This window comes from Nannospalax galili, unplaced genomic scaffold (genome assembly GCF_000622305.1).
Source record: "Nannospalax galili isolate Female #2095 unplaced genomic scaffold, S.galili_v1.0 scaffold18, whole genome shotgun sequence".
Lineage (NCBI taxonomy): Eukaryota > Metazoa > Chordata > Mammalia > Rodentia > Spalacidae > Nannospalax > Nannospalax galili.
In genome coordinates this window covers 10937766-10955266 of record NW_008346548.1, presented here as the reverse complement: position 1 = coordinate 10955266, position 17501 = coordinate 10937766, and the positions used below count along the sequence as shown (strand labels likewise).

At 48.6% G+C, this 17501-nt stretch overlaps 1 protein-coding gene across 3 annotated transcripts in view; it reads left to right on the top strand.

Annotated features, from left to right (window-relative positions):
* Positions 1 to 17501, top strand: part of Mylk (myosin light chain kinase) — a 302239-nt gene that overhangs the window by 207299 nt on the left and 77439 nt on the right. For 2 of the 3 annotated variants that reach the window (XM_017800557.2, XM_029568164.1), the window contains exons 15-17: positions 6256 to 6327; positions 6770 to 7860; positions 14705 to 14821. In XM_017800557.2, coding sequence (XP_017656046.1) covers positions 6256 to 6327; positions 6770 to 7860; positions 14705 to 14821 — 1280 coding nt within the window. Of the gene's footprint in view, positions 1 to 6255; positions 6328 to 6769; positions 7861 to 14704; positions 14822 to 15252; positions 15272 to 17501 lie in introns of those variants that run through there. The other variant, XM_029568165.1, reaches the window with a different exon arrangement.

Below are 17501 nucleotides of genomic sequence, written 5' to 3'. Positions count from 1 at the left end.
GAGAATACAAAAGAAGAAGGAATGTGAGGCAGGCTTGGTCACTCATGCCTGTGATCACAGCATTTGGGAGACTGAGGCAGGAAGACCACCATGAGTTTGAGACCACCCTGGGCTATAAAGTGAGACCATAGCTCAAAAAAAATTTGAAAAGGAGAGACTGGATTAAAGGTAGAAATGCAGGAGGATAAAGGTTAGGGGTGGGGGTGTTTAGTATTAGTTGTCTGTTGTTGTGTAACAAATTACCCCTAATTTAACAACTTAAAAACAGCAAACATTTATTATCTCACAGTTTCTGTGGGCTAGTGTGTTAGTCTATTTTCTGTGACTATAATGAAATCTCTGATGCTAGATAACTTTATAAACAAAGGAGGTTTATTAAGCTTGTATCTCTGGAAGTCCAAAGCTAGGAGCTTTCTCTATTGATAGCCTTCCTGCTGTCAAAATCCCAGGGTGGTACAGGGCATCAAATGGCAAAGGACAGAAAGCATGCATATGTCATGGCCTTTCTCTGCTTCATCTCAGACAGTTGCCTCTATTCAGTCATAGGGACTCTGCCTGATAGCTTATCTAATCTTAGCACCTCCTCAAGATCTCACTTCTAAATACTATATAGTTGAATTAAGTTTCCACCCTCTTAATAGAGATTAAATTTCAATACATGGCCCTCGGGGGACACACTTACACCATACAGATCATAGCAGCAAAGAATTAGAAGCATCTTAGCTGGATGTCAGAGAAGCTGAGTCTCTGAGAGTTTGACTGAGCCTGGAGGACCAATGTCCAAGATGGCTCACTCCATGACTTGTCGGGAGACCTCCGCTCCTTGTCATTGCAACCTCTGCACAGAGTTGCAGGAGTGTCTTTATGATGAGGCAGCTGGCTTCCCCAGAGCTGGTGATCCAAGAGACAGCCCTAGTTTGAACCTGCAATGCCTTTTATGACCTGCAGTTGGAAGTCACACACTATCACCTCTGATACTTTTTGTTAAAGTGAGCCACTAAGTAAAGCTTTCATTCAAGGAATGGAGAATCAAAACTTCCACCCCTTGTTGAAAGGAATATCAAAGAAGTTGTAGACATTTTAAAACTCCCACAGGGGCTAATGATGTAGCCAGTGATGCTTGCCTAGCAAGTATAAGGTTTGATACCCAGCACCAATAAATAAATAAATAAATAAATAAATAAATAAATAAATAAATAAATAAATAAATAAATAAAAATGTAATTGTGAGTTCAAGGCCAGCCTGGTCTACGTGGTGAGTTCCAGGATAGCTGGGGCTGCAGGGAAAATAAATAAATAAATAAATAAATAAATAAATAAATAAATAAAAATGTAATGTACTAGTTACCTGTCTTGCTGCCATAATAAAAGCCTCTGACAAAAGCAACTTAAGGAAGGAAGGGTTTATTTGGCTCACAGTTCCAGGATAACGTCCATCCTGGTGGGAAGGCATGACAGCAGGAGCCTGAGGCAGCTGGTCACATTGTTTCCACAGTTAGGAAACAGAGAGATGAATGCTAGTGTTCAGCTCAATTTCTCCCTTTTATCCAGTCCGGGACCTCAGCCCATGGAGTGGTGCCACCCATGGTTAAGGTGGGTCTTCCTGCCTCAGTTAACCTAATGTACACAAATCTTTCACAGGCATGCCCAGAGGCTAACCTAATCTAGATAATCCTTTACAGGTATAACCAGAGGCTTGTCTCCTAGGTGATTCTAGATCTTGCCAAGTTGATGAGATTAACCATCATGAGTAAATATATATGTATATATATATATGTGTGTGTATATATATACATATACATATATATTCACATTTATTTTCCCTATCTACCTTTAAAATACTCCAGCTCTGAAAATTCTAGGCCAAGCCTGGATTGATGGAGACAGAATACCTGCTCTGGCCCCTAGAACTTGCGAAAGTATGTTGGCCTGCAAATGGAAGATTGTGCCACATCCTGAGGATGGTTATACTTGCCCTGAATGAGCACCTGACTACTTTATAAGTTCTCCTGGACTTTATCATTTCCCCATACTGAGCCCATTATGTTCAAGATGGGCTCTATAAGCTCCATGCCAAGGCTACTGCTGTGATGGAGCACTATGCCTATAATAACACTGCACACATGCTTTACACTTGCATCAGTTTGCTGTTGCTGTATAACAAACCACCCCAATATTTAAAGGTATTCTTTAAAATAGCCTTTTTAAAAATGCTATTATTTCTTAAGAGTCTATGGATCTGCTGGGAAGTTATGCCAATGTGGGCATAATTCATGGATCTCACCTAACCTCAGGGACCCTCTTCTGATTACCTGTCACTTATTACTATCAGCTATATGCCTAGAATATGTCGACTGCCTTTGCCTTAAGATTGAACCAGTTATTGATAGGAGGACAAATCTGCCTCCATAATTAAGGGTCTACCCCCTTGTTCTCCAGGCAAAGGGTAGAAGTTGATGTATATGAAAATACTTTCTGATGAGCTTTCTGTACAGAAAGCAGTACTTTGAGATAATACTCCCATTGATCAAGGAAGATATCCTACAGAAGATGAAATTTTTTGTGGGATTTTGCTTGTTTTGGTTTTGTGAAACAGGGTCTCATATTGTCCAGGTATCCTCAAACTCAGTATGGATGACCTTGAACTCTGGGTCCTCCTGCCTCCACCTCCCAAGTGCTGGGACAGGTATGCACCACCACTGTGTCCAGCTTTTTATGGGATTTTGAGACAGAAAAGAAAGGCTGGGTCTTGGCCAGTGATAAAGGACTTGGCGGTTGAATAAGCTGAGGAAGAAGGGGGTGGGGAGCACAAAGCAAAGGGCTATGGAAACTTTGCCAGGCCATGGAAGGGGCCTGCACTGAGAGGTCAGAAGGCAGACTATCTGGGACCAGCTGGGGACAGTCATAAAATTTAGACTATCCCAGCTGGAAGAGACTTTAGACATTATTTAGCCTTCTCATTTAATAATGAGGGAAATTGAGATTTCAGGTCACAGACTTGCTCATGACCATGAGCTAAGCCTAAATTCAGGCTGTTGTCTGTTGACCTTAATCAAATGCTCTTCCATTCCTTCATCCTATCACCAGAAAATCCTCTCTATGTGCTGGGAACCAGGGGACCTGGGAATTCATGCAGCCTTTGCCTGTTTTCCCTCCCGAAGTCTGGCCTCCTCACTCCTCTGGGAGGCCATTGCCCTGGCCTTGGCTTTGTCCCCAGCAAAAAAGGAGCAAGTCAGTGGAAAGTTCTCCTGGGAAGTGCATGCCAGGCCTGCCAGGGACCTTGTTTCCTCCCACTTTCCTTGTCCTGATAGAAGTCAGACCTAACTCCAAGGAGGACTGCCTTTCAAGGAAGGAAACCAGGGGGGTCCAAGCTGTCCCTGCTACAGTGGGGAGGCAGATGTGGATGAGCCCTTCCCTAGTTCTGACCGAAAGGGGAGTAGCAAAAAATCAGCTCCAAATTCTACCTGCGATGTTTGAAGACACAGATATTTTCCAGAAAATTAGTTCTTTAAACTAATTTTACATAAAACTCATCCTATGAGTGAGTGATTCAGGGTGGGACAAGATCCAACGCTTATAATCAGAGTGAGCTTCCTGTTCAGGGCTCAGGATGTGGGGTGGGGGTGGGGGAGGGACGGTGGTGGTAGGAGTGTGTAAAAAGCTCTGGAAGTTTGTGATAGGTGTAGCATGCAGAATGACTGCTCCATGTCCTGTGTGGTCGCACCAGGGCAGAGCCTCTGTCTCAGTCCAAGTTTGTAATGGGGTATGTGCAACATCAGAGATGGCCCACGATGCTGGTTATGGTCTCTGGCAGATAACCCCTGAGTTTTATAGGCTCCAGGAGAATCCAAGAGCTGCCTTAAAGGCCCAAGAGAGGTTTGCATTTTAGGCTGTCAGAATAGTTACCCTAGAAGTCCAGCCCTGGAGTCTCAGTGCTCTGCCCCCTCATCTGCCTAAGGACCCCAGTGTGAGGTCTGAGGGGTGGGTTGAACCAGAGGCCTTGAGAGGTTTATCTGTGTCTACATTCCCCACCATGGGGACAGACCATGGTGATGATGGGGGAGACCTTACTTGCTTCCTCCTGGGGCGGGGGGCGGAAACAGGTCAGTTGTGCTCTAGCCCCGAGGACAGAACTCTCTGAATCACAGGCTGACGGGGTGTGGCCGGGATAAAGTGGAGCCATCTGGTCAGCATCTGCTCCTGATTTCTGGGCCTGGGCTGTGTCCTCCTTGTGTCAGGAGGAAACTGAGTGAGGATGTGTGGAAAAGAGCTACTGAGTAAACAGCCCTTGGGTATCTTGTTCTGCTCCACACCAGTGCTGGGCATGGCAGGACTGTGCTTGAAAAATGGGCCAAGAGTAGCCTAACACTGGCTAGTGGCCCTGATAGAAACAGAGTGCCAGGGAGCATACTCACAGTCTGGCACCAATGAGCCGTGTGGTGAGCACAGGTTCCTGGGCTCCTTAGGCTCCCTGACTCGGTACCTTCTAAGAGCCTGGGCCTAGAGGTGGGGACAAACTAGAGAGACTGACAGGGAAGGAAAGAAGAGTAAAAAAGATGTAGTCACAGGAAGGGACCTACATTAGCACGGCCTGGTATAGCACAAAGGCAGGAGGGAGAGGGACAAAGGAGAGGATGGCTGGAAGGTAACAGATAGACTTGTCCTTGCTTCATATGGGTCCCTGCCCAGCAGTGAGCAGCAAACCCACAGACCCTGAGAAGCAGAGCAATGCCTAGGGCTACAAGTATGTTCATGTGGAGGATGCCAGGCAAAGTGAGGTAGATACCTACTCATGTCAGCAGGACTTGCACAGACACTCACTCCGATGTCTCTCCCTGTGTGGCGGGCTCTCATAAGCACATATTCCCAAAATCAGACCCCAGATGGTACCTTTTAGGTGGACCTATATACCTACATGTGTATCTATCTCCGCTTGTGGTTGAGGCACACATATGCAAACTGACACATAAACACACAAAGATTCTGGAGCAGATTAGTACTAATGAATGCAGGCCTTGGATTCAGATAGATCAGATCCTGGGCCTATTCCTACTAGGTAACAGTGAGTTTAAGTGCATCACTTAACCTTCACACACTGCATTTGTCTTGTAAGAATAGTGTTGTCTCCAACCTGTTAGAACTGTCATAGATGAAATGAGGTGAGGCATGTAAGAAAGAGGTCACAGAGCTGGCAGCTTGCACATCTGCTATGGGGTCTTGCTGGGTCACTCAGACCCAGCAATGCTGCTAAGGCAGCACATCCAAGAGACTGAGTAGGAAGCCTAGAGTCCTAGGCTTTGCACTAGCATTGCTTTGCATAACCCCCAGAGCCTCCTTTCCTGTGATTTCCTGAACTTTCTACACTTTGCTAGCATGTTATAGGGAACAAGACAAGGCATGTGGCAGCCATGAGGGCCAGAGGGTGCTGGTTAAGTGCAGTCCTTGGAATAGAAGAGTCAGTTCCTTTGGCTCTGGACCTGCCCTTACCCTCCTTGGCTGAACACTTATATTAGCTGGATATCGCTTAGAAATGCCAGCAGAGGGCAGCCTCAGAAGCCATCTACTGTAAATTCACCCAACTAGCCACTGTATGGTTCAGCCCCAGCCTGAGAAGAGGGGCCTCAGTCAGCCATGCATCCCTGGAGGCAGAACAGTTCTGTGGTTGTAAAGAATCCGGAGCCCTCCCCACCTGAAGGAGAAAAAGAAAGGGCCACCCATGTAGGGAGACATGCTTGTTAGGTTTTTAACACAGAAAGTTCTGGCTGATGATGGGAGGTCAGGAGTGTTTTCAAGGGGGAAACAGCCATCATGGAAGGGACTGCCACTACTTTGAAGGAATGTAGAGTCAGATTGCCAGTTGCTGGGCATCTAGGCAGGACCAGTCTGTCTAACCACCCACCAGCAGCATCAAAGCCCCAAGCAGGGCTACTCTTTCTTCTTCAACTGAGTGAGTGATAGTATTATACAATATGCTTACAAGAAAGGATTCCCACTTGTAGATGCTGATCTTAGCTGTTTAGATCAATGGATCTTCCTTTTTCACCCTTGCTATATGCAGGAAGTAGGAAAATTAAAGGTAATCACAAGGTTAGAAGTCTTGGACGGATGTCATAGCTAATCCTGAGACCTCCTTTTTCTTTGATGGTCCTCCAGCCCATGACCAAGTCCACACTTGCCTTTTACCCTGTCCAAATCTGGGCTGTGCAGGCCTTGCCCAGGGAACCTCATGATCCTTACTGTCTTTGACTTCATTAGGAACCGGGTTGGCGAGTGCAGTTGCCAGGTGTCACTGATGCTGCTGAACAGCCTTGCCAGAAACCCCCCACGGTGAGTACCCCAGGAGCTGTCCAGCCAGGTCCCTGTACCATCCTCCTCCTGGCTGTGCAGCCTGGGATTGTTTGTATCCTCCCATTTAGGCTACCAGAGCCAAAGGGAGAGAGGCTGGACGAGGATGAAGGAGGGAGGGCAGAGAAAGTAAAGGAGGGGGTAATGTGTGTTGCTTTTTCTTTCTTTCTTTCTTTTTTTTTTTTTTTTTTGCACGCACCCTTATAAGGCTACTGAAGTCATTACTGATATAATAAACCAACTAGGCAAGCAAGAGCCTCTCACCAATGTTCCCTTCTATAAACACAGCCTGGCCAGGCCCCCACATCCCCTTCCCCCTCCTCTCTACCCTCCGCCTTCAGGGATTTGCTCTCCCCTGACGTTTCTGGCTTACCCGGCCCCTTTTCCTCCTTGCTACTTTCCCTTTTCCCTTCACTGGTTGCAGGGGGCGGGAGCCTGCCAGCTGTGAGGGCCTTTGTGGTGGAGGAGTTGGTGCTGATGGTGGTGGTGACCGTGACCGCGATGGGACCTTGAGGCCTGGCTGGCCAGCAAGAGGGCAGGGTTGGCCAGAAGAGGAAGAGGGAGAAGACGTGAGGGGGCTACTTAAGAGGCGAGTGGAGACCAGGCTACACACGGAGGAGGCGATCCGGCAGCAGGAGGTGGGGCAGCTAGATTTCCGTGACCTCCTCGGGAAGAAGGTGAGCACAAAGACTGTGTCGGAAGAAGACCTGAAGGAGATCCCAGCCGAACAGATGGATTTCCGCGCCAACCTCCAGCGGCAAGTGAAGCCAAAGACCGTGTCCGAGGAAGAGAGGAAGGTGCATAGCCCCCAGCAAGTTGACTTTCGCTCTGTCCTGGCCAAGAAGGGGACTCCCAAGACCCCTGTACCCGAGAAGATGCCACCTCCGAAACCTGCCACCCCAGACTTCCGCTCAGTGCTGGGTGGCAAAAAGAAGTCACCAGCAGAGAATGGCAGCAGTGCAGAGGCCTTGAATGCCAAGTCTGCAGAGAGCCCCATGCCGGTAGGCAATGCACAGCCGGTTGGGGCCCTGAAGTCCATAGGTAATGCCAAGCCTGCAGAGACCCTGAAACCCATGGGCAATGCCAAGCCTGCAGAGACCCTGAAACCCATGGGCAATGCCAAGCCTGCTGAGACCCTGAAACCTGTGGCCAATGCACAGCCTGCAGGGTCCCTGAAACCCCTGGGCAATGCACAACCTACTGAGACCCAGAAGCCAGTGGCCAATGCCAAGCCAATCCCCACCCTGAAATCAGCTGGGAAAGAAGAACTCAAGGAGGTTAAGAATGATGTGAACTGTAAGAAAGGGCATGCTGGGCCCACAGACAATGAAAAAAGACCAGAGAGTCAAGGCTCAGCCCCAGTCTTCAAGGAGAAACTGCAAGATGTGCATGTGGCAGAGGGCAAGAAGCTGCTGCTACAGTGTCAGGTAACCTCTGACCCCCCAGCCACCATCACCTGGACACTGAATGGAAAGACACTCAAGACCACAAAATTCATCATCCTCTCCCAAGAAGGTAAATGAGGGTGAGGGCAGGGAAGATGGGGCTCTGGTACTGGGGTCATTGGCAAAGCATGGAGCCACAGTCTGCTTGATGGTCACTCATGGCCATAGCCTGATTTGGAGTGCCCAGCTGTGTTCCCCATCATTTACAGGATGGGCTCCCTGCTCAGGCTCCTTGTGTGTACACATGTCCCCGCCGGGCGAGAGGGCTGGAGAGCTGGACTTCTGATCTGTGTGGTACATGCTATATCTTGGTGTCTTTCTGACAGAGTCCCCTCCTGGCACCCCACCCAAGGGTCCTGTAAACAGACCTGAGCCTGAGCTGATGTCTAGCAACACCCCCCACCCCCATGGAGAGGGCTCTGTTTGCAGGCTGGGAATGGGGGATACAGAATTGAGGTCAGCTGGGGACCCTGAGCCCAGCATTGCTTGAAAAGCATTTGTTTGGGGGAACAGTAAGTGATGACAGGCCTGGTATGGAATTAGGAGTTGGCATCAACAGCAGCTTAAGTCTTAAGACCATTGCAGGTCTGAAGGGACCCATGGGCAAGCCAAACACTCAAAACAGCCCTTATGGTTGCATTCACAAGGGACAGAGCTGCTCTTTCCTAATTTGGATGAGACTTTTGTTTGCTGGTGTTTCACATTCTTGGGTGGGGGGGGTGGTACAAATCTTACCATCTGTGGCCCTTTGGGATATAGAGTTCTCAGATGAGCCAGTTTACACCAGAGGAAAGAAGGGAGTGAGAGGAGGTTTATTTCTATCTCCTCAATATGATTTATTTGTTTTTTTACATTGTGTGTGTGTGTGTGTGTGTGTGTGTGTGTGTGTGTGTGTGTGAGAGAGAGAGAGAGAGAGAGAGAGAGAGAGAGAGAGAGAGAGAGAGAGAGGTGGGGGGTGAGAACATGCATGCCACAGTGCATGTGTGGAGGTCAGAAGATAACTTGTGAGAGTCAGTTCTCTCCTTCCATCATGTGTATCCCAAAGATCAAACTCAGGTTGTCAGGTTGGGCAGCAAGTGCATTTACCTGCTGAACCATCTCATCTGCCCTGCCCTAGATTTTATTTAAGGTGTTGTTATAAATCCCAAGTCTTGGCAGCAACATCTAGGCTATACAACAGCTCAGTGTGGTGGATAGTGAAGGGATAGCTTCATACCTGAGCTAGAGCTGACCCAGGGGGCTCTGGTCAGCACAGGGCATAAAGAAGCTCCCAGAATGTGGCATGTACCCATGAAGGGCAGAAAGCAGCCACTGCAAAGGATAGGTCCCAGCAAATGACAATGCACTGAGACACCAGGCCATCTTTCCCCTCTTCTCTCTCCTGCTATCCTCTAGTCACACCCCTCTCACCCACTCTCCCCCGTCCTACCTCTAAAAACCTGGAAGGAATCATTTAGCAGATAGCAGAAACCCTGTCTCTCACTCACTCCACGACTCAGCTGGTCACTCTGGAGCAGCTGAAATAGGTGGGATCTAAATGCTGAAGAAGCAAAGGGAAAATTGGAAATTTCTCTCAGCAAGGACAGAAACTGTGTTGTCTTCTGCTAATGTGTTAGCACAGTAACTTTTTCACATGGGCATCCCCAGACTGGCAGGGTTCTCCTGAAGGCATCAGCAACCTATGTCTGCTAGTTCTGCCTCTGCCATGTCCATACACAGGAGTTCTTGGGGGACCACTATGGTGGGGTGAGATGCCCACCCTCCCCACTGAGAAGCTCTCACTCAGACTAACTGAAAAAATCTGACCAGTAGTGTTTTCCAGGTTACCCTGCCTGTCCCATGACCTTTCTGGGCATGATGTGGGCAGCCACTAGCCTGGAACATGTAAATGACACAGCCTGCATTATACTGTCTATGAGTGCACCAATCTTAAGGAAACAGAGTTTCAGACAGTGGTTAGGGCAGCAATTTCCAAAGCCAGAACTACCAATGGTCACTTATAAACAGTCTGTTCAACTGAACAGTTTAAGGCAGACCCCAGCCCTGATCACAGAAGTGCTTCTGAGAAGCCACTGGCTTCTCTTGTGCTTGAGTTGTTTGGACTAAGCTTTATCTGCTGGTCAGTGGTGTCATAGTGCACAGAGACATCATTTTTACCATCACGTTCCAAAGGGAAGGATTTTAAGTCCATAGCAGAACTTTAAAATGTTTAATAGGCCAGCACAAGAAGAGACTAGGAGAGGGGAGATGGAGACTACAGAGAGAGCCCCAAACCAAGCTTAAACAATATCCTCAGTATTTCTAAATAAGAATAGCTTCCATTAGTTGAGTACCATGTCCAGACACTAACCTAGGCATCATACATTTTCCATTCACTTACTTCTCACAACTACTAAGGTGTCCACTAACAGAGAAGTTAAGTAAATTGCCTAAGGTTGCACGGCTCATAAGTGACAGAGCTGGGATTTGAACTCACGTGGCTACATTTCCCTAACTAGACAAAAATATTAGAACTCAGGTAGTACCCCTGGGTTTGCTAAGTGTCTGGTCTTTTCCCTGTAGTGGAGGAAGCAGACCTTGAAAGGAGCCCAACTTGCCACAGTAGAGGGGCACAGTAGAGTACCTTGGCACAAAATACTAGTCATGCCTCCTAGCCCTGTACTCACCAAGTCTTTAAGAGTGGTTTTGTTGGGGGAAGTGCATCTTTAGGCCTATCAGTTGCCACCTCATCAAGTCCCACACAGGCAGGAAGGCAGGCCAGAGGTGGAGTGCATTGACTCACAGTAGCGCTCCACAGAAAGGACACAGGCTCACTCTGATAAAACTCTCAGTGCCTGAGAGTGGGTCAGGAGGAGCTCTGGCAGCAGTTGTTCAGTGATGCTTAAAGGAAAGGCTGAGGGAGAAGTCTTCCGTCTCCCTCTGAGCCCAGAGGACAGACCAGACTTAGGTAGCCACGAAGCCAGGAGTGGGTGGGCTCTCTAGCCAGGGCCAGGCACTAAAGGCTGGCTGCTTTCAAACAGAGCCTGTCTGGTCTGGACAGGAAGGCTTGGCCTTGATTTCATCATATATTCTGCCAGAGCACTTGTCTAAAAGGACCAGAGAGCCATGCAGTGGCGATTTTAGAGTGAAAAGCACTACACGCAAAGCTAGGGTTTAGGGGCTGTGACTGATTCTGGGCCCCGAAGACAAGTATGGAGACTGCTCACAAGGAGCACAGTGGTGAGGCCTAGACTGCTGTGGTGAGCAGGACCACACAGGGGAAGCATCCAGTGTGAGAAGCAAGGACATCTGGAATAGAACCTGAGGACTGGCTTGAAGGGCTGGGTAGAGAAGACAGAGGTGGAGCAGGACACCGAGTGTAGTGTCTGGGCCATAGGGATGTGCCTGGAAATGGGGAAGCTGGTGGTTTGAGGTGGCTCTTAAAGGAGGAGGGATTGGCTACACCCCCACCTCTGACTGCACTGATGCCTATCCTGTCAGTTTCCCCACCATCAAGGTTCATATCCTCCAGTATACCTTCTCAGACTACTGTCACTTTAGCCAAGAGATACCCACACCTTCCTCATTACCAATGGCTGTGTGGATCTCAGACCACCCACTGCTAGGGAATGCCTGTGTCAGGGAGCTTCTCTGCTGAGCTCCAGAGCCTGAGAAGAGATTTGACAGCCATTCGTAGGAGCTGAACACTAGGTAATTCTTGAAGAGTCAGTCAAGTGGAAGTAGCCTATTTCTTCCTGCACCCAGAGCTGCAGGGTACCTGCAGGGTGCTGTCAACTGGATTTGCCTTCCAGGAACAGGGACCTGAGCCTCCCTTGCTAGACCTATCTTAGTTGCAAGGAGGCAATGGCCCAGTCATGGATGAGGTGGCATTAGAACAGTTTTTCTCCCTGTGCCTTGCTTCCTGCCTCCAGGCTGGGCTTCCCCCAGCAATCTAATAACAATGCCTTGCTTTTGTTGCTGTTGTCAAGAGATGATTCATCTTTAATTACCTTTGGGATAGAATCTCGTGAAAGCTTTTTTTTCAACTCTGTATAAATTCATCCTATAAAAAATATAGCACCTACAGTTTACAAGGCATTATTCCAAATCCCTTTCCTTGCATGTATAATCCATGTAACCCGGAATTCATGATTTCCTTCCTTCTAGAAACTGTCTTATCTTTTCCAATAGTACATATAAATATATGCCATTGATTACATGTTTATGACCTTGTCTTGCATAGATCTTTCCAAAATATCTGTTGTAGAAATACACTTCTGTCACACACAGAATGGCAAATACATTTTTTTTTTTTTACTGCAACTGCGTTCTAGACATGGTGACTACCCTCAGAGCTAGCACAGGAGACAGGCATGCAATGGTCTTGAGACATGCTTTATAATGGTGAGCTCAGTGTGCACGGGGAGCCCAGGAGAGGTACAACTAGAGATGGGGGCTTAAGAGTGATGCAGACAGTGCTATACCTGAGGGGACCCAGGCTAAGTGGCACTGCTGGTCAGTGCTTGCCAGGAGGGCAGGTCAGAGAGGCATTGCTGACCAATCAGGAGCCTCCAAGCGATTCAGGCTCCTCCTTCATCCCCCATCCCTACCCTGTCCTCCCCTCCCCCCACCCACTCAGGGAAGATGAGAGCTAGGGGTCTTCAATGGTAGGACAGTGACTTCCCAACTTGGAGGGGTTCCTGGCAGAGCTCCTGCTGAGCCACTCAGAGGATTCCTGCTTCTATCCCCCCTTTCCTCTCAAAATTCTCCACCAGGCTGAGGCTTTTCAAAAAAAAAAAAAAAAAAAAAAATTGCTGGGAAACACTTTTCTTCTGGAGGTCAAGAATGAGTCGTCCCACAGGAAATACCAGATTCTTTGTCTGGAGTAGCCAGCCTCCAGCCTGCCCAGCCTTTCCCCAAACCTACGCAGGGCAAGCATTTGGCCATGGCCAGGCTCTCTCTCTTCAGGGGGTGGGGAGGTAGTTGGAGAGCTTGTGAGGAGGCAAGGTCTTGTTCAAATATGCCACTGGCCTCTGCGCTATCACATTGCTATCTGCAGTGTCTATCATTTGAGTCTCAAGCTAAAGGCAGCCCAGCCGAGGGACCAAAATTGGAAAATCAGAAATTGAGCAGGATGTGAGTTGAGGGCGGGGGAATAGAGCATCAGCCTAGACGAGGGAAAGTGAGAGGTGGGGTGGAGTTCCTCTGAGCCTTGGCTTTGAGGTCACAGGTCATGTTTGCATCCTCCTGCCCACCACATGAATGGAAATTATCTCTCTAGAAGTTAGTTGTCCTTACTTCCCTGACCCTGACCCTCCCAGTTCTAACTCTCATGACAGACTTTCTAAATCTCCAGCTGAGATCCTTTCTGCTGCAGTTGGGAAGAGATGGTGGCCCATTGCCCTTCCCATGGGAAGACAGAGTGAGGCCCGTCCAAGGGCTGGGATCTGTAGAAGGGGTAGGAGGTAGGGAACACATATCAGCTGTGTGCTCTTTCCTTTTTCCCCAGCCCGGGTGAGGTTCTATGGGCCCAACTGATGCCACCCTTGCTCTTTGGGTATTCTTGTATCAGCTCTGTGTGTCCATGAAAAGGAGCAGGAGGGAAGGCAGTGAGTGGGTTTGCTTTTTGAGATTAGAAGGCCCCTCTGGAAACAGTGCTATTGGTATCACTTCTGGTCTTGTCCCCTCACCACCATACACCTGGGATGCACACAACTCTCTTCTCCCAGTTCTGTGGCTCTGGGGATGTAGGAATGGGTGGCTTACAAGCATCAGGATGGGTCTGGCTCTGGCTCTGTCCTCCTCTCATGTACTGCTGTACTCCTGGCTGACCAGGCTGGCACCATCATCAGATCACTTCTCCCCATACTCCAGGACAGTCCCATAGAAAAGAGCTGGCCGGACTGGAGGTGAGAAAGCTGTGCGGAGAAGGACCAGCTCCTGGATTCCTGTCTGTCCCCAGTCAGCTCCACCCCTCTTTGAGGGGCCACAAGACCTGGCCCTGCAAGAAGGCAGCCTTGGGAGTCTCTCCTCTATCCCAGTGGTCCTCATTGACCACAGTTCTTCAGTAAAAACCCCCTTCCTGAAAAGCTAGTGAGCCATAATCCCAGACTGTAGCCACTGCCTCCTCCCAACAGATCATCCCAAAGGCCAGTGTCCCTGATGGGCAAGAGTTCCTACCCTCTCCCACCTATCTGTTTGCTTAGAACTCCCTTTACCTTGGGCTGATGAAGTGGCTCAGCTGGAAAATGTACTTACTCCCATGCCTGATGACCTAAGTTCTGTCCCCCAGGAGGACCCACGTGGTAGAATGAGAGAAGTGACTTCTGAAAGTTGTCCTCTGATCTCTACACATACATCATGGCAGATATGTACCTATGCATACACACTCACTCATGATATGTAATATATATATATATATATATGTGTGTGTGTGTGTGTGTGTGTGTGTGTGTGTGTGTGTGTATATAAATATATATATATATTTTTTTTAAACATCCTTTACCAAGTGGCATCACCAGCATCACTCATGAAGGACCACTGTCCCCGAGGGGGTCTGACCACTGTCCCCAGGATAACCTATGCCTGGCTCCTAATGCTGTTCATGAAGGGCAGTGATTGTAGAGATTGTGTTCATTCTGCTTCCTCTGCCATATAGAATGTTCTCCACTGCCTTCACACCCTCCTTCTGCAGCTTTCTACTGTTTCCAAAGAGACCTTGAGTGGGGAGGCTGACCTGGAGGAGCATATTAGGAATCAGCTCTTTTGGATGCAGATTAAGGAAAGCACAAGCTTCAGAGAGGAGAGGAGCTGATTCTCAAAAGAATCCTGGACTCTGAGAAGAGGCTTGTGAGGACACCTGCCATGCTCCAGACACTAGGGCAGGCACTGGACCCCTACCTGGTCACTCACAACATTTCCTGTTCTTCCCCCAGGCTCGCTCTGCTCTGTCTCTATCGAGAAGGCACTGCCGGAGGACAGAGGCCTGTACAAGTGTGTAGCCAAGAACAGCGCTGGCCAGGCGGAGTGCTCCTGCCAAGTCACTGTGGACGGTAAGTCACACTCACACATTGCCACCACACATACAGGGCCCAGCTCTTGGCCCCTTTCACATGTGAATGAAACTACCTCCAACTGTCCCCACCCTTGCCTACACATTCATTTTGTAGGACTCAAGTTATCTCTCAAAAAAACAAAGATGGACTAGAAAGGAAAGTGACAGCTCTCCTTGATCCCCATGTGGCCTCTTCCTGTATCCTCTGGCCAGGAGGCCGAGTCATTCACCTTTTCCTCCCCTCCCAGTCCTGACGCCCACACCCAGAACCTTCTGGACAGGGAAGCTGGGCACAAGGGCACCAGGCAGGAGAAAGGACACACCCACAGGAAAGTGACTACAAGTATTTTACAAGCCACAGCCAAGTGTGCAGAGTGTTGGTGCACAAACCAGCGAGGGGCCGGGGCCTGAGGAAGGAGCTGAGTTTGCAAGTATCCTCCAGGAGAAGGTGAGTCAGGCTGAGGTGTTGGGGAGAGAAGACAAGACCACCTTTGCCAAAAGAAAATTGTCACAGTAAGATAGCAGAAAGAAGGGAGACGATGCTGGAGAAAGAGCAGACCCTTAGGCCTAGTGGAGTTCCAGTCTCAGGAAGGGGCAAGGCCCAGCTGGGAGGCTTGGGGTGTGTCTCAGAGAAATGCAGGAAGCGTGCATTTGTGTCTCTTTTCCCTCCCCTCCATGAGGAGTGTGGAATTAGACACTGGAGGCAAAATGAATCTTGCAATGGTCTAGGCTCATACCCTCATTAGCATTAACATTATCAGAAATCAAACCCACCAGGGCCCCTCCTCTGCTAGGCCAAGTCTCTACCATCGAGCTATATCTCCAACCCCCAACAGCCTCATTTTATAGATGAGAAAACAGAGGCTATTCAGAGAGGAAAGGCAGCCTGCAGGAGCTCCTGGTCCCTGTAGGGCCGAGTCGGGGCAAAGCCCAAATCTAAACCCTCGGGACTTCCAATCCAGTGCCCCCCTTTTTTTTTTTTTTGTATTTTCATACTTTCCTGGAAATGTCTAAAAAGGTAGTTTTGGGAAAACAGTCTCTTGCCCTTGAAATGCCTCGTTAATAACCATCAGTGACTTGTCAAAAAATGGTGTCCAAATAAGGCATCTGGAAGAGCAGCTTTGCTGTTCTTCTGGCTCCTGAGTGTGATCACTTGAGTCCTAAAACCCTAACCTGGTTTACAGCCATCCTTCAAGTCTTTGTTCTACCCTCTGGATTTCACAACCCCACTTCCTGATCACAAAGCAGAGATCTAGGGTACATACTAAGTGGGAGAAAGGACCCTAAGTCTTCTAAAGGCAAGTCTTTTGAAAACACACCATGGCAATGTAAATTAAATTGTTAGGAGCTGAAAAAGGAGAAGCTGAAATTGTCTGACAGGGTATGGATACCCTGGAGTTCTGGGAGTGAACTTCTCACAGGGTCTGCCTCTGAGGAGGCAGATCTGATGGGCCAGAGTTCATGGTCAGCTCAGACATATTCTGTGGGGCTCACAAGCTGTGAGGCTTCTGCTTATGCCTATGTGTGTGTGTCTCTCCTCACCTGGGCTGTTACCACCCAGGTCAGAGTCCCACTGCCTTCCCTCCAGGTGCTGTGTTGTAGCACCCCTGGGAATTTGGCTCCAGAAAGCTGATTTCTAACAACCCCACTGGTCACTGAGGACTCAGGCTGACTTCCCTGCCATGGGTAAGAAGCCAGCCTGCTAATGAGGTTATCTGAGTTGGGGCCCCTAGCCTCTTGAGCTCCTATTTATTTACACAGCTAGCTGCAGGCAGGCGAGAGAGCAATTCATTCTCCTTATCTGTAAAGTGTCAGCACCTTTTCCAGATTTGTTTGCAAAGCGGAATTCTCTTTTCCCTTCCAGAATACATTTGGTTTTGGGTTTAGGTTTAGGGGTCTCATTCATTCTGCAACTTAAGGGGATTTTTTTGCCCAGAAGTCCTGCTGAAAGACTCTTGCTGTCCTCATTAATCTTGATGATGACTATCATTTATTTCTGGTTCCTTTGAAGTCAGAGTTTGACTCCTGGCTGCAAACTGGAAGCTGGGTCTTAGAAGAAGAGCTAGGAAGCGACAGAAGAGACACCAGCTGAGCTAACAGGGCTGTTGCTCAGTTTATTAGGTTAGGTTTGGTTTCCAGAAAGGAAGGACAACCCTCTCCACCCCTCCTTCCCTTGCTGTAACTCGTACTCTTGGAGATGTATCAGTGTCAAATGCTGGATGGGCTTCTTACCACACTTAGCTCTATTTTCCCATCAAGAGCCACTTCCAGGCCAACAGTGAAGGACTATGGTCTCCTTAACCACTTCCCTTACCACCTTATGGCACCTTTGTGCCTCATTTGCATTGGTGTTGCCCAGCTAAGTAACCTTCTGCCTTTCTTCTGTTCATCAGCTCTCTCCACTCCCCACAACACAATACTGAGAGATCTCAGTTGATCTGCTTATCCTTTGAAATTTTCAAAATTTGATGTGTGTGTGTGTGGGCAGGAACATCTTTCTCATAATTTTAGTCAATTTCTCAAAAGGAGTCACAAATCAAACTCCACTGAGAGAACCCCTTGAGCCAGTGTGGTGGCACACACCTGTAATCCCAGCACTAAGGGGGCTGAGGCAAGAGGATCACAAGTTCAAGGCCAGCCTGGGGTATGTAGGGCGACTCTCAGAAAGGAAATAAAAT